The 26878-nt window shown below is 33.7% G+C and overlaps 1 protein-coding gene across 10 annotated transcripts in view; it reads right to left on the reverse strand.

The window, feature by feature from the left end:
* LOC150104524 (neurotrimin-like) overlaps positions 1-26878 on the reverse strand; it is a 569050-nt gene that overhangs the window by 53785 nt on the left and 488387 nt on the right. For all 10 annotated transcript variants that reach the window (XM_090395720.1, XM_090395721.1, XM_090395726.1 and 7 more), the window contains 3 exons: positions 16739-16946; positions 12763-12933; positions 6177-6305 (listed from right to left, as the gene is read on the reverse strand). In XM_090395720.1, the coding sequence (XP_090251846.1) occupies positions 6177-6305; positions 12763-12933; positions 16739-16946 (508 nt within the window). The remainder of the gene's footprint in view (positions 1-6176; positions 6306-12762; positions 12934-16738; positions 16947-26878) is intronic.

A 26878-nucleotide genomic window follows, 5' to 3' on the forward strand; every position in this document is an offset into this window, starting at 1 on the left:
AAATATCCTGATGAATGGAAATGAAATTTAAAATGATGAAAATCTAGAAAAAATATAAAAGGAGATAGGTGAGAAATAAAATATTTTTCTTCCCTATCTGAAACTCTAAGGGCGAGACTAATGAAATGTGGACGGAAATAAAAAAAAATGGACTAAAGCATTTATGACCTAGCAGTGAATAGTAAAATACATCCAATTTGAGAGTTGGATTCTGGCTCTATTTTGCACGTATTATTTGTTGTATTAGTTGAGCTGTTGGTTTTTGATTAAGAAAAATTATTTGTCCTCAGAATGACCTCTGTTAAGAAACCTGACAATACTCGTCGTGATTTTTATAGCTAATAAAACCATCCAATCACAGCTGCTCAAATCAGTTAGCCACCCACTCATCCTCTAAATCTTTTTTTTTTAAAAACACAATTTTCAAAATATCTACGAAATTTTGATATTTTAAAAATATTAAAATTACTTATAAAAAAGAAGTAGAACAAGATTAGCTAAGCTGTTTTTCTCTTTATTTTTGAAGCCTATTACTTAAACGGTCTAAGCCAAGAAAATAAGGTCAACGACAAAATTTAAAACACCAAGGATGTTTGAATAAATGAATAACTTTGTACAAAAATATCCAAAAAGCGAGGATTTTAGCTATTTGTTGCTTAAAATAATACCTTTTGCCTTTCACGACTTATCTTCCGTAAGATGAAAAGATATCTGAAAGGGAAAATGCATGCTGAACATAAAGAATGCATCAAAGCTAGCCGATATAATTTAGCTTGCTTTACTAATATAAAGAAATGCATTCCACATGAAATAAAACGTTAATCCTAGATCCACTTAACGAGATCGGTGTGACGATGAAATATTAATATACTAAAGAGATATTTCACAAGGCTACCATTTCGTTCAAGTACTTGTTGCTCGATGACGAGTGTGTGTGTGTGTGTGTGTGTGTGTGTGTGTGTGTGTGTGTGTGTGTGTGTGTGTGTGAGAGAGAGAGAGAGAGAGAGAGAGAGAGAGAGAGAGAGAGAGAGAGGGAGAGAATAAGTTCTTAAAGTAAGGTTAGGCATAAGCTATGGTGATCAAGTTGCTTCTCTGCGACACTTCTACACACTTCAGTGTAATACACTTACGCGTAATTTTGTGTTGATATTTTCCTATCATTTATCAAAATTAACTGTGGAAAATGTGGCATAGCCAGACACTTATTGCTATATTTCTTCTGAGAAATTCTTTTAAATGATACAAAAAAATATAAAAACTTATATGTTTTTTTGTTGTTGTTCACTTAGGCAGTCAGTCTACAAGATCCCAAAACTAATTCAAAATTTAAAACAGAAAACGAAACATACTGAATTTAGATATCATTGAAATCCTTATATCATAAACATTTTATTCGCAACAACAAAAGAACTTCTACATAAACTGCTACATTTATCTACATAAGAAACGCAACTAAAGAAAACATTGTGATGGTGAAAATAAATACCTTTATTTAGCTAATTGTAGGTCCTTAAGTGTGTGTTTGTATCTTTAAATCCTTTTTATAGCCACGTCTGGCTGTACGCGTCCCCCAATTCTCTCCATCTGTTTCTATCCTGAACATGTTGGTGCCAGAGAATCCCAATTGTTTTCCTTGTATCATCTGACCATCTTCTTTCAGGTTTATTCACAGATCTTTTATCCACATACGGCTGCCATTCCAATACAACATTTGTCCATCTATTGTCCTTGAGACTTATAATGTGTACCACCCATTTCCATTTCATTCGAAGTATGTTTTTTGCAGTATCTAACAATTTGATTTTTACTCTTATTTATTCATCTTTGATTTTATCTTTGAGCTTATGTTTAACAGATATCTTTCCATTATCCGTTCTGTTCGTTTGGAATTTTATCTATATTTCCTCTTTGATTGGCTAGGTTTCTATTCCGTATGTCATAACAGGCAATACTTATAGCTTCAACAGTCTTGATGCAATTTCTCTTGATTCAGTTGTTACATCTATCATTTCTTTTAAATCTTTCATATTGTTTGCAACAATATAATTAGTAAATCTTAGGTTATTTAATTAAATTCCATTAAGATTTACTCCTTTATTGGACCATTCTAAATTACTCATCATATGTTCCGGTGTTAATGTGAAGCGTTTGAGTTCATGTCTGCTGTATGCAGGAGATCGAGAAGATAGTTTGGTTGCCAAGTCGCTCTAGCTCTTTAGCGTTATCCAGGATGCACCACGAGGAGGCGAGCTAGGATTGCACCCCTCCAATCTTAACATTAAAAAATCTTACAGAGACAAGTTTCAACAAAGTGGAAAGAGTCCTGGTGTAACACTTCAACAGGGATCTTCCCTGAATTAGTGGACCCAACACAGATAACTTTGGGTTTTGACCTACCTCGGAAAACTTGGTCTGCCCTTAACCGAATCTGCACTAACCATGGCAGATGTGCAGACTTACTTTACAAATGGGGCATGATTGCCTCACCCAGGTGGGACTGCGGATCACCCGGCCAGACAATTAATCATATTATAACAGAATATGTCCAGTGTGCATACAGTGGAAACCTGTCAGACTTCATCCATGCTACACCAAGTGCAGTCGACTGGATAATCAACCTAGACATTCAGTTGTAGCCTGTTCTTAATTCTTCAGTGTCTCTTTTATGACTATACTATGTCTTATTGTTATACATATATCTATTACTATGTCCATATATATTAAGGATTAATGTAGTGTAACCTTTCATGTATGAGCCATACGCTAAATAAATAAATGTGAAGAGTTAGGGAGAAATGGTGTCTCCTGGCCTTATTCTTTGATTTATATGAAATTTTTCGCTATTTCATTAAGAACGATATTTGATGTAGCATTTCCATAAATATATTTTGTTATGTTAATAAATTGTTTTCAATGCCATCTAAGAGCTTTTATTATTGATGATGCTTTATGGAATACTTTTTTTTAATCTACTATGAAGACTCTGAGAAGAGGATGGTTGTATTCATTGCATTTTCAATAAGCAGGCTTATAGATCGAATATGATGTATTATATTGAAGTTTTTTCTTAAACCAGATAGTTCACAGAGTTGTGCTGAATCAAGTCTTGTTTCTGATCTATTGGTTATAATTCTATTGAAACGCTTATAAATGGATTAAAAAAAACAACAGGTGTGTGGTTTTCTAGTTTTAATTTACTTCCTTTTTTATGCAGCAAAATATTGTTTGCCTTATTCCATATTCGTGGTGTTTCTCCTTTTTGATACATTTATTGAAGAGGATTTTCAATTCTTGTTTTTGTATATCCCCACCTTCTTTAATCATCTCAATTATTAAATCACCCTTCCCAGTAGCTCTATTGATTTTCATTTGTTTTAATCCTTTTTCAATTTCAAAGATTTCTAATCGAGGTATATCAGAGGTATTGTCATAATTTATTTTTCTGTTGATTCTTAAATTTTCTATCTTCACTTTTATTCAGATTCATCTAAACAGTTTTGCTTTTTTGCAATTTTTTTCTGCAATTTCTTGAATTCTCTTCAAGAGCTGTAACATTCTTTCTTCCAGATGAAAGATTATTTCTTAGAATTCTGAGGTTTCCATTTTCATCAATAATTTTTTTGGATCCTATCATCTTCTCGTTTCTCAACAATTTTTTGATATTTATCGTTATTATTAACTGTTATTTCAATAGTTCCTCTTTTCCCTTCCGACCATTTCCTCTTTTCAGTGAGGTTTATTGTTTTTTTTCTGATAGTTTCCTAGTCCAGCTCCTTTTGTTTTATTTTAAATTTTGTTCTGATTCAACAAGGTTGTTTCTTATTTTTTCTTCTTCATGGTCAATGCTTATTCCTATATTTCATATCATTTGTATATTTTCTTTAACTTTCTTTTCCACTGATACCTTCAAGGTATCCCTATTTGTGAAGAGTTTTACCTTAAAAAATTTAATTTTTTTGCGATACAACTCTCTCTCAGTTTTCACACGCATACATTTTCGCGCGCACCCACACCCACGTATTTGCATGCAGAGAAATATTTTGGATGCCAAGGAACTAATTCTCCCTTCTTTATTTTTCATATTATATGAATATTATCGACGTTGACATAACTCTACCACCCACTTTCTACATAGATTATTATTCTTGCCCTATGATTTGCTAAATATCCGAGTAGCATTCCTTGCTGCTCCTGTTACTATCACCGTATTCACATTTGCATGTTAAACTGCCAGAATCGAAGCATTATGACATTCCAAAAAATAATTGTTATTCAGATAATGTATATTTGATGACTTGAGTATATTATGTTCCATTCTCTCATCTCTACATAACTAAAATTGCTTATTTTGTAGCCACTCGTAGATGTGACGTAATTTTTCAATGCACTCCACTATTTCCAGAGCTTCCTTTGGGTAGACTTTACATCAAACATTCTTTGCAATTAGAATATTAACGCAACAGGTGATTGTTTAGTACAAGCGCTAATATTTAGCCAAACAAAAAATAACTATTGCTATTTGATTTTTTCCAGGTGAGTCCTTAACATTTGCATAAACGAAACCCTCATACTTTAATAAGTAAAGAATCCGGAGCGTGCTTCAATCAGACGTAGTGCAGCAAGCAACTATTAATCGATCCATTAATAAATGCAGGAGTCATTTTCATTGCATTCCACTGAGTGCACACGATTCCGATTAACATCTGTTGATGAAAGATAATAAACTGTACACGTTCATCAATAAATTTAAGAGAAACAAACTTCGTAAGATGTTAGCTGGTAGAAATGCTCTTTTCGGTTTTTGTCAAGGAAGTATACTGTTCAGAACTTTTTTGTTTGTCTTATACTCGTTGTTGAATTACAATTAGAACGAGACTGCAAACATCAAATAATTCTGTTTAATTAAGTAATTGAGTTTTCTTCTAGCCAGCTTTCTTATTTTAGGAAATAGAAAAAAAAAAAAAAACAGCCCGGATTCCAGTAGGAAAACCTTGCTATTTCCGTACCAGTGAGGAAAAGTTGTGAGTTTGCCATTGTCTTTGATCGAATTAGAATCCATTAACAACTTAAACGTGACAAAAATATGATAGCGAAATATAAATACGAGATAAATATTGATTACAATCTGCATAAAAAGCAACACAAACGATAAGAGAAACATTTGAGTAGAGCTGATCCTCAAATGCATTAAGTTATCGATATTCTTGGACCCATCCGTTATTTTTCTAACTAGAAATGAAGAAATGCACAAGTTATAAAAATCCATTTCCTTTAATCCTTTCCTGTGTTCGTCTTAAGCTCAATAGCATTCACAGGCAGGTTATTTGGTTTCTCGGGAACCTCTCATATGGCAGTTAATTTTATCTGCATTGTGTATTCTGGTTGGCGACTGCGTGTACGCTTCTAGCTGGTTTGGCCACGTGAGTGAAAATCCAAGTTTCAAAGAGAGCAAACCCACCTCCATTTGCTCTCTCTATAATGAAGGTCCTCCTCGATCCAGACGAATATGTCGATAATTACTAAACTACCAAGATAGCTAACTAAATATTTGTTTCACATATAAAATCTAATTTAGAAATAAGTCTATTATGATAACAGTATGATAAAGATGGCCTGTTGCAATTCACTTTACACAGCCGAAATACTTGGGAACTGCACTAATATAATGACTTGCGAGATGTACAGAATCAAAATCCACATCAGATATTTGTTTAAGAGTAACAAAAACATATATATATAATAACCCCCGAAATGCATAATCTTGCAAAACGATTATCAAATTCCTGCCAGGTACAGGACGTAATGACAGTAGAACAAAAATGTATATCATCACTAGCTTTCCAATGAATGTTCCTTCCTATTTAATCTGTCAAGACTCCAACATGGTAAGATGTTATATTTCGACCATCAAAGGCACTTCGTACTGTAAAAATCCCCACAGATCGTTTCCTCTAGGTCTTTCTTGCCATCCTGGCAAAACAAACATTTGCTTTTCCAGCAATTCCTCTTCCATTCTTAGAGCATTTATGAAAATCGAAAACTTTATTTTAAATAATCAGCAAAACGATTCAAACTTCAGTCAATTAACTGAATATAGTCATGGAGGGAAATGAATTTTCTACAAGATGTAATAATTCATTATTAAAATAACCCCAGGAAAAATAACATAAACTTACAGTTCACTTGAAGCATTATTTTCCTAGTTAATGATGGCGGGACACCATTGGCTGCTATGCAAAGGTAAGCTCCCATATGCAACCTGCTCACTTTGACCAACGTCAATTCTTCTCCTTCGAAATACGTCTCTTCATGAAACAAAACATGAATTTGGATTAGAAAATGCATTTATAACAGATTCATAAGTCACCTGTTGCAAATTATTCACTGTGTCAATAAAATTACAATATTGGATTGTCACAGTTGTCAGATTTTAAATAACTAAGAAACAATGAATAATCTTTTGTACATAATACTTACTTTTTGATATATTTTATTTCTACTTTTGGTTTACTGAATGGTTCATATTTAAGATTATATCTAAGTTTCGAAGTTATTATATATTTATGTGGCGTTTCGTACATTTCATAAATCTGCGCTAGCATTAAGTTATTTTCTTAGCCTTATCACTGCAACTGTGTTATAATATTTGACCATTCTATCTACTAATTCTTTTATACGGGCATATAAATAGTTTAATTTGCGTCTCTATACTACATGGAATCTAATAATAGTGTTCGCGAAAGCGGTTAAAACTATTACACAGTTCAGATTTGTTAAAGCAGTCTTCGGGAACCTTTATGTTTGACAAACTCTGTACATGCTGGTATGTGTGGGTGCGTGCATGAGAGAGAGAGAGAGCAGTAACTATGAAAAAAGTGTTTCTTTCACAAGCTGTGGTAGAAAGCATTAGTCTTCTACAAATGAATAATTCTCAACGTCAAATTCACGACAGTTGAGTCATTTTAGCTTCTCACTCAGACGAATTTTTCTCCTTTTTTCTTTCCTTCAGTCATTTCTGATATTAAATGGCAATAGTCATTTCATACAGTATGGTTTAGGCAGAAGTGTTGCGTGATTTCATATCTTTGGGAGACTAAGATTTTGTTTCGAAACTTATAACGAAGAATTGGATATTGGAAGAATGAATAATATATAACATAATACATGCATTGCAACATGCCATTCAAAGGAAACTTGTTGGATACATTAATATCCAACGTGTTATTTACAGATTGAGAATTATCACATGACACATACACGACGAGAATAATAATTAAATGTAGATTAGTGAAAACATGTTCCAACTGAGTCTATTGGCTTTTACTTCGAACATGTTTTCACTAATCTACATTTAAATATTATTCTCGTCGTGTATGTGTCATATGATCATTCATCATGGATTCTAGATTCTAATTATTTTTCTATACCTCTATTATTATGGTTTCTAAATTATATGCCCCTTGTTTAATAAAATGATTCCCATATTTGAATTAGATTCCCACCGGCACAGTTTCCTTTACAGAGACCAATGTCGGAGAAAAGTGAACAAATCCTAAGATAAGAAAACAAAAAGGCAACCTTAACACCACCAAGAGGCTTCTCATGGTGCTTCGTTTCTCCAAACACTACATGCGTTAAAGAGAAAACTAGCAGAATATCGGCATCCCCTTGAGCAAAACCGGATATCCTTGGATATACGTGAACAGGAACATCTGTATGATATCGAGGTGTTAAACGTAAAAGGAAAACAAAGCTGGTCTTTTCTCAAGTGTATTTTTAACTTTAGTATGGGAGGCAGTTTAAGGATGAGAATTGTTGTGTGTGTGGTACGTATTTATAAAAAGACGTAGCAATAGAAATATAGGACAACACTTACAGCATCAATAATGGATTATCGTATATCATAAAATGTGACGTAACAACCTTTTAAGTACAAACATATTCAAACAATGAAAATTAATATATTAGCTGCAATACAATATCCTCCAGTGAACGGGTAGCAAAAATGGAAAAAAGTGAACTCCAAGAGTTTATCAAGTGAGTCTTACTGGAAAATGATTGAAGACATCGCTTAATTTATTACATCAAGCAGGAAAACGGTTAAAGTGGGAAGCTGGAAATTTATATTTGTTGCTGTCGTCTAGCTCCTTTTTCATTAAAGAATAGCTTCCTTTTTTATCGAAATTTTTTGTGCTCCCCCGAAAAGAGTCTAAAGTTATAATGCATTAATACAGTGGGTGGATGGGGGGGGGGGGAGGGGTGCTAAAAATCCGGATATCATGCAAATACATTACTGAAAAGAAAATATCCAAACATGACAGAACAACAAGCACACAGGATCTGGTCTGTATTTCTTCGAAATTAGGTTGAAAGCTAATATATTTCTCAACACTTAAGTTTATGGGGGCGTTAACCGGATACTTTACCTTGAAGTACTAAAAACTATCACAAATACTGGTACCTGCCATTCGTTGATGGATGTCTTTATGTTTGGTCATCGCGTTCATAAATAGTGTTTCTCCCCCATGCAAAACAGCACGCGACAGAGTGATTTGCAGTTAATCGGACATCACATGGGAAGGTGTTTATCGCACGGAAACTTTTCATAAACAACTCCGCATGAATTTCTTAGTAGGTCATATTTATCATGAGTAAATGGGAGCGTTGCCTATTGGGGGTGGGGGGGAACAATTCTAAACGGTGATGGTGACGTAATATCATTTGCCCATGTGAACAGATTGAATACAGCGTACTCTACCGGCAACTTTTGCAACCAAAATACTTTGAACGGAAAACAGTGTTGACTCGTAATTGTCATTTACTTAAGATTTCTTCTTTAGTCAAGGACGAAATAGAGAATTGACTGATCACATAGTCGTTCAAATTTTATAGACATCATTAGGGATTGAGAATTTTCCTAAGAAATTAGTTAAGACGTCTTGTAATTACTCAGAGTAGTCGAGAAATTATTAAAAATGACAAGTGAATGGCTCCCGAAATTACTTTAATTGGCCATTTACACGGCGCAGCACACGACAGTTTACAACTACATAAAACTTTGGCCATTAGCTAAACAGGGGGATGTTCAACGTTGAAAAAACTACCTTCATGATGGTCTTTTCTTCAGAGATGCTTACACCATTTTATTTATGAGATTTCGCTGAGTTTGATGTGGGGATTGTCATCAAGAGTGTATGTCATGTTAACGTCATAATCGTCTGTGACCTTCAGGAAAGTACTTTGAATTTTTCTATCTTAATGATAATGATGTCGTTGTTATCGTTCAAATTATTAATGCAAAGTTCTTCGATAAGGGAGAGATTTAGCGGAAGCGTTGACGTTCTTCCCCAGAATCCATTGCACAATATTTGAAAGCCATTTTTAATAATAATAAAAAAATGAATATAGAAAATCTGAAATTAACTATTGAACAATTTGGCCCTAATACGTGTTGCCCTTCTCGTAAATGCAGATTATATATAATATATTAATAACGTAATTCAAAAAAATGTTTTTTTTTTTTAAACAAAACACGGTTCTTTCTTTTTCTAGCTAGTTTTAAATATAATAAAACTGACAATACCTTATTAAGTACAATATCATTCGTATGTTTTGTTTTAACATGTGTTTAGTTTTTCAGTAAAAGCGAACAGTATTCAACACACACAAATCGTTTGGTTTTCACAAATAATGAAAAACGCGCCCTCTCGCGGTTAAAGCTATGAAAATGCCAGAAATTTAATAATACACCGGTATATTACAGATTCGCAATACTACTTTCACATAATAACAGCTTAAAAAACAATTTACTATAATTGTTAATAAACTATTAAAACTGAGGTGCTAATACCGATTAAGAATCTAATGTATTTTTGTATCTTAAAATAATTTTGAGCTTAGATTTAATGTTACAGCTTTTCGAGGAAAAGTCTTTGAATGGCTGCAAACAATAAAGAGAAATATTTGTGAAGTTTGTTGTACGTGCAGTGCACTTTTTTTTTTCTCTTTTCGGTTCCTGTCTGTCTCAGAGTGTTACGTCCGTCCAGCACCTTTCTGAAAAATGGCTTTATTTACTTCATATTTTTTTAGAAACTTAAAGTGCAGTCTCTTTTCCAGTTTCGGACTTAGACTACCGCTTTTTTATAATACAAATCTTATCATTGTTGGTAACAGAATTCTAACTTTTTCTCACTGCTGTTCTGTAAATGCACAGATCAATAGTAAGCTTTCACATTGATCGAATACTTTTCTTTTCAAGTGTCACCGAATTTCTCTTTCCCCTTGAAAAATCCTCACGTTCAGGAAACTAAAGGGGAGAAAAGTCACTTCTAACTTTTTACTTCTGATACCGAAAATAGCGTTGTTAATGCCTCTTGCCAAACAGTCTCCTTCCATTATTAACGTAGCCCTGCTTTCTGTCTTAAAGTTCCACCCTTTTAAAGTTTTCTCTGCATCTTTGTAACAGGTTTAGATTTCGTAGTATTGTGGACACATCGGTATCTCGAAATGTTCTTTTTACTGCTTTTTATTACTTTGTGACGTAACTTTTCCACGCAGTCTTTAATCTATTTTTCTTTACACCTCACGAAGTACGTTTCTACTACTTCAGATACTTTTTCAGGTTATTCTTTCTTCTCTTCCTTCATGAAGTGATCACAATCTAATTTTACTTTGCTTTTGTAATTTTCTTGCGAAATTATTAACTGTAAAAATTAAAATAAAAACTCAACAGAGATAACCTCTAGGCCTTTTGCCGCCATGATTGATCTTTTATTAGTCGCGTATTTTGCAATCACTGTAATAGAATAAGAAAAAAGGCGATAAGTCACTTTAACCCATCTCTCACCCCACAAATATGGTTTCGTTGAGCAATGCAGTTTGTAATTTAAGTCTTTTACAATTAAATGATCGACCTTCAACCATATTAGAGTAAACTTCGTTTGAATAATTATACAGTTAAGTGTAAGCATTTTATGGTAAATGTCTTACAGCATCATCAGCGCAACATAGGAATTGAAAAGCAACTGGTTATAGCTTTTTAAAATAATTTTAAATAGCTATAAATAAATAATTTAAAAAATAAAATAATTAAAAATACATTTTTAATTATTGTAGCAATGTATTTGTTGCTCATGCATGGATAATCCATAGGCCCTCCATAGATTACAACAATTCGTTCTTTTCAACGAAATAATAAGAAATAGTCCTAACACTAATTACGGGTATAGACCATATTGGTGTATTCAGTCTGATTATCCATCCAATATCCTTTGGGGTGTACCCTGCCTTCTCTTTCCAATTGGCTTATATTTCAGTATTTGTTTCGGATGTCGGCCATTCGGTTGACATGTTCAATCCATTTTTGTTTATAATTGTTTAGTTCTTCTTCTATTGATTTTGTTTTTAGTTCTTTTAAAATGTCTTTGTTCCTTTTTTGTCTAATAATCTGTATTTTGCAGATCTTCTCATAAATCTCATTTCACTTATTTTTATTCTTTGTTTGTTTATTGCCCAAATTTCACTGCCATATAATAATTTGGGCACTGCTAAAGCATTGTATATTTTCGAGCATGTTTCTTTTTTGTATTATATTTGAGTTGAGTATTTTATTTATCAGGCCTATAATCTGTAAAAATGTTGACGTTTTTAATTTGATGTCTTTTTCTCCTTCATATGATATTTCACATCCAAGGTAACTGAAAGTTTTTATCTGTTCTATTATTTTATTATTAATAACTATTTTATTTCTAACTGGAGTTGTCCACAAAATGCCATTGTTTTAGTTTTATCAGTGGAAATTTTCATTCCTAACTGTTTTACTATAGCGTTTAAATTATATTGCTCTTTGTAAATTGTCTTCCTTATCTGATATATAGAAGACGCAAATTCTTTTCGACCAAAAGGTTTTGATTGAAAATAATTTGGAAAAGATGCAGGGGCTTATTTTAAGGGTAATTTTTATAAGTTTACTACTGGTTTGACGTTTGGCTTATGGAGGGTTAAAAATTAAAACTCTTTTTAATCATGCAGGAAAATGAATTATACTACCAAGATTACTTTGAGTAGATTAAAAAATAGGATATTATATCTACCCTTTTCTAGTTAGAATTCTGTTACTTCGTTTTTTTGTCATTTTCCATCCGCTGCTCTTGGAGAACGGTTCTTTTATGTCGAATTATGAATTTTTTTAAAAGTTTTTATATTCCACCCAATCCTTCACAGCTTTTTTCTTAGAGCCAAGTAACTTGCCTTTATATAAACCTAGTTTTATTGCGTACTATGACCAGATTTGTATCGTTTTTTACAAACATTTCAAGCTTCATATAGGACTATTGAAAAGTACTTTTATATATTCCAATCTTATGACAAAAACGATCAACAAACCGGACAGAAAACACGTTTTCTGTCCGGTTTGGATTTCGTTGAGACTTGACAAAGGGAAACACACATTACTTTCAAGATATCCTAGGGGTGGGGCTATAACTTAAGACAACTAGGCTTGCCTTTTTTAGTAGATAGCGGAAACTACAGTTTGAGAGGAAAGAGTCACCCCCTCGCCCTCGAATTGCTCTAATAGCACTGGGGGTGGGGGGGTAAGAAGTAAGAGAGAGTAGAGGGAAAGAAGAGTAGAAGACCAGTCTCCAGATATGATATACCAAGTGTATATTGTACGAAGATCAGGTCATAGCATTCTGGATCAATCAATGTTTTTTTTATTTCTTGTATTTTTATCAAACTTTGTTAAAATTCTGACCTACCTACCTTCTACAGTAACACCGTGGCAGTTTCCTACGACTATAGTCTGTCCATCTTCTCTCCTCCATGTAACGGTTGGAGGAGGATGACCTCTCACTCGGCAGGTTAGTGTTATATTTGTTGATTCCCGGACTAAAACATCTGAGCTACTTTCGGCATCTACAAAAGAGGGAGGCACTGTGGGAAACAAAAATAGCTTGTGAGCATATAATTTAGCGCTATAAACAAGTTCGTAAAATTCAAATACTAGTACAAGCTATATTAATCTAATAACGCAAGTCTTAAAAATGGGTCAACATGCTGGGATGACATGTTCGAATACTTCTATTTCTATTCCATTCCCTCAGCCATATTGCTGGTGGGGGGGGGTAGCTGTATGCTACCATACTACGGAAATGATTATGAGCAAGGTGGTTTCCCATTGCCTTCCTACATCCTGTGACTACAGCCGTGTGTGAACAGGGCTACGGAGAACAGTAAACCAGTTCACGGAACTGGTTTACTGTTCTCCGTATGAGACCGGTTAACTCACCTTTAGTCGAAAGAGACAAGATAATAGTTCTTCACTTCACTGACGAAATCAAATCGAGGTCTTTCCGACCAAAGGGATTCGTCTATACTCACTGTTACAATATAGCGAGATCTAAATCGACAAGACAGTACATCAGTTATAGCAACTGTTCATAATTGTGAAAAGAGATGATATTATTATTTTCGGTAGATGGAAATATTATGTTTTATTGATTGAAATAAGCTATTTCATAAAATAGTCGAAAAATATAATATCCGTCTTAAAATTAGAATACTAAAGCAAATTTCAAGCTAATAAGGCAGACACAGAGTTAACAGTTCTGCAATAAATATAGAACAAGGACAGACTGAATAAATTAAACTAACCAGATGAATTATAAATGTGACTCAAGTCCGCTAATTTAATTTAGTAATGGATGAAACAATAAAAGAATTAAACCAAATGATAAAGTGTGGAATATAAATTACAAATAGAGATAATTGAATTGGCTAAAATTAATGCTAATACAATAATATTACTAGCGGAAAATGAAGAGGAGCCACGAAATTAATAAATACATTCAACAGTTTGGTAGAAAATTAAAAAAATATTAAGATATCAATAGAAAAGAACTAAAACCATGACAGTTGCTAGAGAACATTACATGTTAATGAGAAATCACAGGAGAAATAATTCGCTTACTATACGTTGTTTTGACATGCAACTTAAATATAAATCAGTTGGCAGAATCTTTTCGTGATATTAACTAATAATGCGATTCGTTCATAACGTTTTTCCTTAACCTTATTTGAATACGGTTGCCCTGAAACTGTCGCTGCTACATTTTACTTATTTGAATGAATAACAGGGACGAATCAATAAAATCCTGTAACACAGAAATATACATACTTCGACGCAAAATAGTATACCGTACAGTATTTGAAAATCCCGAGATACAAGGATTCCGAATGCGTATTATGCCTCTGTCAATCAAAAGCCACTTCTTATTGACGCCGACAGTTACCAACGTCGGATTTCCTACGGAAGATGAAAGCAAAGACCAAAAGATGAGAGTTCTGTTCACAGTAGTGAAGAGTGGTTTATTAGCTGGGCTGTGTCATTTCCGCATGGCAGCTTTACGGAGACTATGAAGATCTTTACTTATCCCGGTATCTATGGAAACTTTGACTGCTACTTGCGCACACACACACTTCTTTGTATTCGTAGTTCATTTCTTTTAGCATGAAAGACATGAACTCACTTCATAAAATTGGACAAAGGAGAAAAAAGAAGCAATTTATAAAAGAAAAGATGCAGAAATATTACTGAAAGAAGTAAATCAAGAGTTATTGGTTTTGGTGAGACCTTTATATAAGTAGAGTTTTGTAACAAGTCAGTGAATCAATTGATGGCATTATTTTTTATCGGAAATTAATATTATCAGAATATAAACAAATGAAGTCTTTCATAAACAACAATACGGTGGGAGAAATGTAACTTAACATTTGAATATCGGTGGCAATTTGAATCAAAATATTATCTATATGTCCGGAATTAAAGTAACTTTAGTCTTCCTAGAATAAAATAATTAAAGCGCATCTAAATAATTATAATCATGTTTGCGAAAGTGGATCTGAGCAAAATATGCAAAGGTGAATTGAGTTAATCTTTGAATTGAGTGATTATCGTAATTAAGGGGGGGTTGAATACCTTTCAAATATTTTCAGAGATGATAGATTACCAGAGTTTAACAATCTAGAAGACAGACCTCCAGTATTAAAAGACGAAATATTAAAAGCTATTGAGCAAATGAAGTCAGAAAAGCACCAAATCAAGATCACATTCATACAGAAAGATTAAAGCAGCACTAGTTGAAAGTGGGATAGAGGTAATTCAACCATATATATGAAAGTGGATATATTCCTGTTAACTTAAGTATTTTTTCTTTTTAGACATCTATCAAAAGGCTGAGCCCGTCGTATAAAGAACACCCCATAAGCAGAATGAGTAATAAAAATTACTGCTATGAATTATAACGGAAAGATTAAAATCAAAATCGGTAAACGAAATAACGGATGTGCATAGTGAATTTATGAGTAAAAACAGAGGAACAAAAAAAGTTATCTTCAATATCGTAATGACATTAGAAGATTGAACCCTTAGAAACGGTTCAAATACAAAAGAATGATCCGGTTGTGTGGCTCCTCCTATAATGTTTAATCTCTACAGCGATGAAATTTTTCAAACTACGTAACAATCGGATGAAGCAAAATTACGAGAAAGAAATTAAAAAAAAAAAGTAATGTAGATGATTATGAATTGATTGTTGAGAAAGATTTTTAATGATTAATAGAACAAATAAATATACAAATTTAAAACTCTGGCCTTACGTTAAATTCAAAATAACTCAAGCCACAGAAAAAGATACTCAAAGTTAAAAATCAAAGTGGTAAACCACATTATTGAACAACGTGAAAGTTCCGCTTACTTCGGGCATTTAATTACTGAGGATAAAAGTGCAAGACAGATTAGGAGAAAAATAAAAACTGCACAATCAACCTTTTAATAGAATTGAAAACATGCATAAATATAAATAAGCCAATTAAAACTAGAATAAGAACGCTTAAGAATAAGAAACAGACAAAAAAAACAAGATCGACACTTCAGAGGTAAGAATGTACAGCAGAGCGGTGAAGATCTCTTGGGTTCAAAAGATGAGGAATAAAGAAGTTTTGAAGATGACGAGTACTTAAATTATGAAGAATTTGATTTATTAGAGTGTAGGAAGAAATTGAAAGAAACGAAAACGAATCCAAGACTGAAATATATGCAGGTCTAAAATGGCCCACCTCGTGAGTGTAGTGACACCTGGTAGGATAAGATGATTTTACGTAATTTTAATCATCAAAAGATCAGGATAAATATCACGATCATCAAGATAATTATGCAAGTCTGAATACTCGATATACTGCTTAGATCTAAATACAATTATGAACGGGGATAATAGAAAGAATTTGATCAAATAGTTTTATTTCTGAATGAATTAACGTTCACTACGCCCTTTTCAAGAATCCAAGTTTCTTCTCTGTCTCTGATTTATCGGGATGGATATATTCTGGTTTTCTGTTTTCGAGAACAGAATGCTACAGATTCAAGTTAGAGTTCGCTGATTAGGATTCTCTCATTAACCGATCAGTTTCATCGTTGATGTCCATTGTGGCTAATTTACGGTCTAATTTCATTAGTGGTTAACCTGTGGAGAAAATGTGATGCAATATTCCATCGTTTGCAACTCCGTCGGCAAAATATTGCTGACGCTTCCCATTAACTGGAGAGCTGGAAAAACTGCTTATGATGCGCAATTATAAACAACATGAATAAAATGAAGACAGCGTAACTATAGCAACAAAGACAAATGCTTTTTTTTTTCAAAGATTGTATTCGTTTAAATAAAAGTAAAGAAATCTTTACCTAAAACTTCTAAGTATCCGACGATACTTTTCATAGGAACCGTGTTAATCTGACACATGTAACCTCCTCGATCTGACTCCTGTACATTTGAAATTTGAAGACTCCAATGCTGGTGATCGTTATGCAGCAGGGAGACACGGTAGTTTCGCGTTATGACATTCCTGTGGATTGTGAGAATTGTTTGGCTTTCCATTCTTATCCATGCTACCTGAAAAATTAAGTGCCTTGAGTTAGAAACAACTAATGAAATATAGTTTACGATCATTCAGTTTGGTGGCGTCATATCAATTCGCATATACGCGATACCGAGATGGCACTATTAATGCCATCCCATACTTACGACGTACGGTATATCCAAGGATTTCAACAATTACTGTATGTACTTTTATAAATCTAAACAAGTATTACACAATGAAAATGAGCATGATGAAAATTATATAAAAGCAGTTTTACTATAGAAACATCGACTGCACAGAAATGTTTATCAAGAAAACGTGATCAAAGCATTCATGTTGGTTTGAATTATATTTTCTGCATAAAACATTTGTCCCCTCAATCCAACTATTATTTTTTTATTTTAAATACCTCTCTTGTAGCATCCGACTGGCCTTTGAGCTGTCACATTGTCGACTTCTTATAAATCTGACAGATAATAGCAGCTGCCTTGATCTTGAGAAAAAATCGTTTTAAATGCAGTATCCCTAGCAACAAAACTGGAATAGTTGAAGTTCTCCGTCAACCAGTTCTTGCCACATCATTGAACTTAATATTTCCATGCTCAACCTACTCGTAACGCCAAAGTTGTCTGCGTGACCAACATTTCTTACCTTTATGCAAGGGCCACCTGCCAAAAATGCTATTCAGTATTCCGAACAGTTCAATAAGGTTTTTCAACACACATTTGGAAAGTTTTAATAGCCATTTCAATATTGCCTGCCAAAATAAGGGATTTTTCAATCATTTATGCACTTCGAACTATGCATAACATCAAAATATTTAACAAATATTGGAAATAAGGTGTCGATTTGCCATTCGACATAACGTTTTTAGTTTTGGGGTATACCCTTTGCAACATGATTATTACTTAATCCTCGATTCAATGATTTCCAGAATTATGTAAGCAAAGTATTTATAATTTGGTGATCACTGTCCGACTGCAGAGCGTTTCCTGTATTAGAATTTTTATAAAGGATTACTTCTGTTTCACATAGCGAGATTTTGTTTGGATTGCAGTGAAGTCTTTAATAAGCAATTGAACCATATCTCAGATATTTCCGTTTATGAAGGATGATTTACTGCTGTCTTTTAAGTTATAGATGATAAGGCAACACAAGATTTCCTTTAGGATGAGGAGGAGAGGTTATGATAAAGAGAATTATTTAAACTTTATGCTTATTCAAATACATCGCACTGCACCAAGTGGCTAAAATGTGTCATCCAAATAGAACTCCTGACTTGATGTTAATCCAGAATCTTATAAATTCAGTCTTACTGTTAATCCAACAGCTTACAAATTCAGTCTTATTGTTAATGAAGCAATTGATTCAGAATCATTGTTAATCCAGTCCTAAAAACTTTAATGCGTTTTCCTTTACATAATTCCCATAACCTAGAAAAATCTGAGTAGGTATGAAGGAGTACTAAAATGTGTTTCCCCATCTTCTTTGTAAATTAGAAATGTGTGCAACAATTCGCAAGCGAACTTAAAAATGTTTCATAACGAATTATTATTGTGACCTGTGTTTATGAATTATTTTGTACGAAATTCTTTGAGTTTACGATCAAAACACCAAGCAAAAGGCACTTATTATTAATGTGTTTTGCGAATTGAAACAAAGACAATCCCAAAGTCACTCCATAAATCGCACGAAACTACTTCGTGGTGTCTTCACTAAAATGCTGTTACAAATAATCACTTAACTTTCAGACACTGGATGCTACTTCACGCAAGAATTATTATGGTGAGCAGGACAAGCCTTTGCTATCAGAGACCTGTAACGAAGACACATAATAGAGACGTGTGTTAAACGAAGCGAAAGAAAGGAAAGAAAGAACACGCGAGGTGTCATCCATCATAAAGTTTGTCCGAAATCTATATTAATGGAAGATGAAATTATTAGCGTGCGCTGCAGTACCTGATGATCCCTATAAGGACAAGAACATCTCTGTCTCTCCACTGATTGTAAAAAATCAGTCCTGCTAAGAAAAATTTATTTTTCTTCTTTGTATGATGCTGGGACTAAACAATAATGCATAATCAATATTCAGTAGTGGTGTTTCATGTGTAACAAAATTTTATTTCTTAAACATATACACCCCAATGAATGAAAGAATAACATTCCCTCTCTGATATATGGATTTAGACATTCTTGTTCGATATTTAGTGGTTTATACAATCTTACAACACCAGCCAAATACTGACACAAGGTGGTGTTGCAAGAGTGTATAAACCACTAAATATCGAACAAGGGAGGTACTGAGTAGAGAAGCCAGATAGATAAATAAACTATAAGTAGCATGCCAATTAGCATTAAATGTTAAACAAACTATGCAATGATAATTATCGGAATTTTTGAGCATGGTTTTCGGACGTTGTAAAAATTAAAATTACAAAAAAATTAATATTTGCACTCAAAGCGCTAATGTACTATAGGCTTATATCCTTTCCTGAGCGGAAATCCCATAAAAGTGTTGAATAACGATGTTCACATAGATATTCTGAAATTTTCTTGTAATAATCTTGGTTATTAGATGTGCAGGTACGTTTATTTCTCAACTTCCTTCATCTCATCTCCAATCGCACTTACGTAAACACTTGAAGTAGATTTATTGTCATTCTGCTACTACAGAAGGATCTTTCAAATTCTTATTCAGAGCGCTGATTACATAACTTTTATTTTAGTTGATTTATCGAAATAAAATATCTTACAGCACTGTCAAACCCTAACCACAATTGCCATTCTTAACGATTTCATTAACATTAATAATTGTTTTGCAATTATTAATGTTAATAATTGCAAAACAATAATTTCAGCTGGTTTTCCAGATAACTTTTTTACGAAAGATTCCGTGAACAATTGTTTATTCAACTAACCAACAACAGTTTCGTAGGTAAATTTACTTCTCAAGATAAATTCAGACTTCTGATTATCAAGTATAGCCTTAAAAGTATCCACATTAGAAATATTTATTCCTTTCAAATTCTCCTTCATATTCCAAATTAGCTCACATTTCTAGCTTTACTGCTTCCTTATCATGACTAACCTCTTAAATTTCCTTATCAGAAGATAATTTTCGACACTGAAATTGAATTATGAAAAATAATCTGAGAAACTTATCAATTATTAGTTCTCAAATGTTAATATGAAATCTCAGACTCTACCCGTTATCCCTGAGGGGTTTTACGTGCATGTTGCTTTTAAAAAGCTATCTGGAATTAACTCTGTTTACTGCTGTTTCATTTATCCAGTCGGTATCGCAGTTATTAAACTAGCTCATTATTAATACTTTGCCTTTTTCCTAACTCAGCTGTGAGTTACATTTCACCGCGGTTACCGCCAAAGCCGGAAGAACCATTAGATGCATGACGTGTTTAATAAACAGCTCTTATTACTGTTAAAATGGTTATTATTTAATAACTAATTCGCTCTGAGTAGATATGTTTCACTATCGAATCTACGTAGAGTACCTTCGAAGTTAACTTATGAAGTTCTGTAAAATTATGCTTCAATTTAAGTAACCCCAATTAGTCATTTATTTCAACTAATATGAACGGCTCGGATTTTTTTATTTTCCTTATTAAGCACATATTTCAGATCCTCAACCTTCGACCAAATAAACGTACTCAACTCTTACCGCTAATTATTCTTAATATAATTACGCCCCCTATGTTCTGCAGCCTCCATTAAACTAATGAAGTAGCCTGCAGTATTATATAACATATTTCATTATTTACCTTACTGTTTCAAAAAATACACATAATTAGAAAATGGTTTCATTAAATTGCGCAAGTTTCACCCCTCGAAATCTTTGTAATATCAGAAATGGTGGCAGTGTGTTTTTCTTCGAACTATAGAAGTTTCTTCCCATCCAAATCGCTACCTTCTTCCCCCGTACAATGCCCTCTGCACTATCAGGTTCACCTGTTCCTTCTGCTAACGGTTTTCGTTCTTCATAAGTGCCTACATTTGAGAGACATGTTAGCTAATCCATTCTTAACTTTCCCCTCGTATTTTTTCTTAAAAGGTTACACAATACAATAATGTATTGCTTTAGTTATTCAGTTATGCACCACTTATAAATGTATATATCGCACATTCAATAAAATTTAGTGTGATTATTCACACGCAATTATCTTTCCACCAATTCTTCAAAAACGATAAGATTCAATTTCTATTCTAATTATTTAAATTATCTACGTTACCTCAAAAATTAGCAATGAAGAACAATTAACAATTCAAATTCGGTATAAAAGAAAAAAACCGCTGTCAACCTACGCAGCTCTGTTAGCCTGCAACCACTTGATTAGACAAACACACGCCACCTACAATGATGAGTAATGGAACACTATACTGACGAAAAATATTTTTCTTATCCATTAAGCAAATCGTGCTGTTTGAGCAATTGTCTTTGATTTAGGAGTAGTATCTCATTAATTACTTTGTTATAGAGCATCAGTATATGAAGTGAAAGATATTATAAAAAGATAAAGGAAATAATTATTATTTTATTACGCTTAAAAACATTTGTGTTCGGAGCTTAAATCCAAACCACAAGGGACTTGATTTGATTTTTTTTTATTCAAATTTCCTGTGGAATAACAGGAATGTTTTTGTTGAACTTTTTTTTCACTTATATATCACTATTTTTATGTTTCTTATAATAATATATATTTAACTACCAATATCCCTATCGTTATTTCAAAGAAACTGCGTTCTATCCTCAGTTACCACACTTATCCTTAGGGCTATGGAAACTTAATTGGCCTTGCTATTGAACTATCTTGACTTTCGTCCAATGGTACACCAAACGTTCGGCACTGGAGACGATCTTCTAATGATCCGCTATCCTGTCGGGAAGAGGAACATTACCCTAATCAATCATCCCAATGCAATGACATGAAAGAAATTGGGTTCCAAGAAAATATACTATGATCGAAGATAGCAGCAGAACACTACTTGAAATCCTCGCTGGTTACAAGTGCATACTGCATTTCTAACGGATAAATAAACAACAACGTGTGGTTTGCATTGCACTGAGAGAAGCAGTTTGGTAAATGTGCTCCCTGTGGCACTGATTCTTCATTTAAATAAACAAATGTTCTCGTTATTAGCATTTTTGCTGAAACAACGATTAATACAGATTTGTGGACAGTGCATGAAACGAACATGAATTCTGGTTTCAAGGAAAAAACTTTTAGTTACTATTCTTTCCTTCTTCGATCCTTGTGTATCTTTCGTCATCTATTACACACATGCGCAATGCGGTGGGAAGGAACTGGGCTCTTTTGAACTGTTAGGCTTCCACAGTGTAAATGAAAAGCCGGTAATCATTAGTCTTTTGTCTCTCGTGATACACTTCCCCGTGGAAGTCGGCTTTTGCAATATGCCTACGGATACTTCCACGAACTGCATTCATCTTAACAGGCATCAATAATTCAACAATAAATTCCAAAAAAAATCCATGTTTCTCACAGTACTTATCAAGTATTCCATGCAATTCCAGAGGCAGTAATATTTCAAGTAAAATATAAAGTAGCAATGGATACACAAGCGAAACAGAAATGATCTCTAACCTTTTCTTCTCTCTTCTTTTGCTTTCGAACAATCTCTCTCTCCACTGACAGTTTCTATATTGACCTGAATATTAATAGTATATTCAAAAGGATATTGGACACATGTTCCGTGCAAAAATGTTATTCATATTGTACGACTGTTATAAAGATAGCATACGAATCAGAACAGAAATTCTTCAGCACTGCTTGCTAAACTTTATCAGTTTATCTATCTGGGCTCACTACTTTTGCAAATGGGAGTCGTATGGGGGAAAGTAAGAATAGGCATTATTATTATTATTATTACGTAACACCTCCAGGGAGTCCAAAGACTCATCGAGGGAGGGCACCTACCCTACCTCTCCAACAACCGCAACTACTTTCATCATGTACACCAACGCCATCTACTTCCAACCACCACCACTAGCATTTTCACAGACAATACACACATTTATTCCCACAGCGGGATTTGAACCCGCAGCCTTTTGGCTAGAAAGAGGATACGCTAACCACTCGGCCAATCAATTTTAATGGAAAGATCTACAATAACTCAATTCACAAAGTTTTCGAATGATAGAAATCAACACAAAGATTAAATCTTTGGTATTCTCTGTGGTTATTTTATAGTTCATAGACTTGGACACTAGCCTAACCTATTCCGTCAGCGATACGGCTGGTGGAGTAGCTATGTGCTACAATACTAAGGATATAATTATAAGCAAGGTGGTTTCCCGTTGTCTTCCTTACAGTAGTATATTTTATGATTGCAGCCATGTGTGTTCACTGGACAGGTTGAACTACGGAGGCTAAACTTGGACACTGAACAAGCAATTAAGAAAAATTCTTTTGATATTTCCAAAGAAGGGGAGGGGTCAGAAGAGGGTTGGTTCTAGTTACATGGACAGAGAAAAGAACCACCCTGAGCATCACAGATCAAGTGAATCCCTAAGAAGAGATGGAGATAACAATGAAAAACTTTTCATGCAGGGAAAGATGCCATAGAGCGACAGGAATAGCTACATTTAGCTGAACCAAATTCTTAGAATGACGAGAGAGACTGATACGTCTGGTCAAAAATCCTCATTCATGGGGGGATTGACTAACAGGAGGATAAAGATATTACATATTCATGAAGTTCGAAAAATCTTCAAAACTGATTAGTGCTCTGATTTATTAAATATACTGCATGTTTCCACTGAAGAATGAATTCCGCTTAGTGATGGATTATTAATTATAATACTCCAGAATCCGAAGTCGATTTCCAATCAGTGGTATTGCGGAATATTATATTCAGCTGTATATTCGCAATAAAGAATTCAAATAAAAACAAAAATAAATAACCGGTTATTTATCTTTTTCACGAGGACAGCACTCTTAATGAAACTCAGCAAATGATTTACTGATCACCCTCTTAATAAAACTAATAACACAGCCAGAAGTGTTTTCTAATACCATCTGAAACAGGTGAAACTACTTATTGTAATTTATAGTTGTAAAAGAAATCCAAAACGATTCGTTATCAAATAAATGAGACAGATCAAAGTAGAGATTGTTTCCGAAGAGAGAAACTAATTCTTTTCTTAATTCCCGTCTAGACTGTGTTCGACCCAAAGCAAAAGAAAAAAATGACACACGAAGACCATTGCTTTCTTTAACAACAGTTCTACGCTCAACTGCAAGTGCTATTAATTTTCTTCGCAAATTACGGTTCACCACACTTCTTTATACCCAAGTTTCGTAGTTATTTTATTTTTTTGTTGTTCTTTTGCTATTGTTTTGTTCTAACTGAAATGTGAATTTACAATTTCCGTTGGAAGTTTCAACGTATTTCTAAAATCTGTACTTTTTCACCACTCCCCATGCTAAGACAATTTCATCTCTTTGTAAAGATGACTAATGTCATTTCTTCATTTCTTTTTTGTTCAAGCTAGAAATAGAAATTGCTGCGTTTAAAATTTTATTCCCATTTAGATATAAATGCATCGTTTATTTTTACGAAGAACAGACACACACACACACACACACACTGTATGACATCCATTTATTCTCCACAGGAAAACAAAAACAAAGGGCTGCACTTATCTAGAAAACGTCTTTTTCCTGAATAGAAATAAAACAAAAAAAAAACGGATTTTTTCCCAGTTAAGAAAAACATCCGGCCTTTCCGCTCTACTTTAAAAGCCTAAACAGGAATTTCTTGGCATTATCATGACTTTCATGGGTCACCATCACGTGACAAAGTATACTGCTGGCACTTGCTCTCAGAGTGGAGAGGAATTCTCAAAGAAAATACCCGAAACATGAAAAATACTTCTTTGTTAATATTCTAAAAAATGTATTCAATGCATCACATTAAATTGAACTTTATTCTATACCATTATTATTATTTAACCATCCGTTAAATAATGACAGAGAGTTGAAGAGTTGGTGCCCTTCCTTGATGAGTCATTGGACTCCCTGGAAGTTTAATGTAATAATAATAAAATGTTAATTTCATTGTTTTTTGAAGAAAACTTCATAGTAAATTCTAATCCAGATAAAATGAATAGTGGTAGCGATATTAAGTATTCACTTTTAAAACAGCACTAAATCCCACATCTAAAAAGAGTTGTATAGACTCTTCAGTGTCAACAACGCAAGAAGAATCTCTGAAAAGGACTACAATCGCAGTTGCCGTAGGATAAAAGGATCTAGAGTTACATTCTGAATAACTAAAAATACATTTCGTTTTGCTAGCAGCAATCACTCAATAACAATGCATTTTTCATGAAAAATGCATTGTTATGCATTTTTCATGACTACAAGTTTTGCTGGAATCTTTCGGAGATTTCTTTGCTAGAAATATGACCAAATTTCTATGAAAATGTAAACATGCAGCTGTAGATTACTGAATTACAATTCTTCTGCAGTTTAAAACGTGTTTTACTTCACATTTATAGTTCGGCACTTTTTATTTTAATGGCAAAATTAGCTCAGAAAGTGATTTTATTATTCTTTTAGATTCCTGCTTAACTAAACGCTAAGTGATGTTTTTCGCTACATCCTTAGGCAATCTCCACTAAAAACCTTTCCATTATGTGAAGACATAATCGTAAATACGCTTGAACGACATCAAGAATAGAAAGAAATGCCACTAGACCAAGTAAAGGTGACTGCCTCTACACCGAAGGGAAAAAAAAGGACTTTGAGATTTATGGTGCCAGGTAAAAGGACATAAAGGACAAGGGCAGGCGTGACAGAGTTAGCTAGACAGATAATCTATGACAATAGACTTCACGGGGATTTTTAGGAAATCTATAGTGTGCAAAGAGACAAAGAACGATCGAAATCCCGCTGCTAGGCTCCAGCGCTTTGACACTTTAATGTGGGACACAGCCTTGAATAAATGGTGAGCAATGGATAAAAACTGAGTTCTTTCAGTGTCTTCTTACAGTTTTTTACGGATTGTGAAGTTCTCAATAGAAAAAGAAATCATTAACTTGTTGAGCTTATTACAAGAGTAAATTTATGGAAGTTTTCGACTTTTGATTCCAGTTCAAAAAGAAGCGATTCTTTTCACTTTTCCACTGAAATAAATGGGCACAATTTCCATTTATTTAAGTCAAATCCTTCTAAAAATAATGTTTTCCTTATCTAAACCATCAAACAGGTTACCAAAGGAAGAGCATTATCGACCAACGTAATCTACAGAGGCCAAAAAAACAAAAAACAAAACAAAAAAAAAAAACAATACCATGGTTCAGGTGTGATTCCCACTGTTTTTCAATTTTCAACAAAACAGACTTTGTTCTACTGAAGAGTCTGTGAAAAGCGCTTTCCACAATTCCAGTCTTAAGAATTCTATTATTCCAGCTGATAAAAGTATGTTGCTTGATATCTTGGGATATATCGTAAGAAAATCCCAAGTCGTTCCTGGAGATTATTAAGAGGAGCACATCTTGAACTTGATCCCGATAGTCTTCAGGTTTCTATCTTCAACGAATAAACTAAGATAAAATGCACCATACCAGTGAAACACCATAATCGTATCTGTCATACATGTAACAAGCACGATATACTGCCAACTTATAGAAGACATACAATAAAATAGCAAAATATTCCTATTAACAATCCCACTCACTGCTGACAGTGGAATATTGTACATTAGTACCGTGGATTGTATAGAGGTTCCCGGATGTCATTAATGGTATTGGCGTAATTTTAAATTTAATGTGGAATTTAAAGTTGTGTTTATTATGCAAATAACAATAAACATAATAACGTCACCAGGTTACCACCGCCCTACTTACAGGAGACCTGAAGTGGCTTGAAAGTTACAAATTGAGTCTCGACAGTAGGGTTTCTGATTTACTTCTTAGCCCGTCTGG

This window comes from Typopeltis vanoorti, chromosome 7 (assembly GCF_054136105.1).
Source record: "Typopeltis vanoorti isolate ZY-2024b chromosome 7, IOZ_Tvanoo_1.0, whole genome shotgun sequence".
Classification (NCBI taxonomy): Eukaryota; Metazoa; Arthropoda; class Arachnida; order Uropygi; family Thelyphonidae; genus Typopeltis; species Typopeltis vanoorti.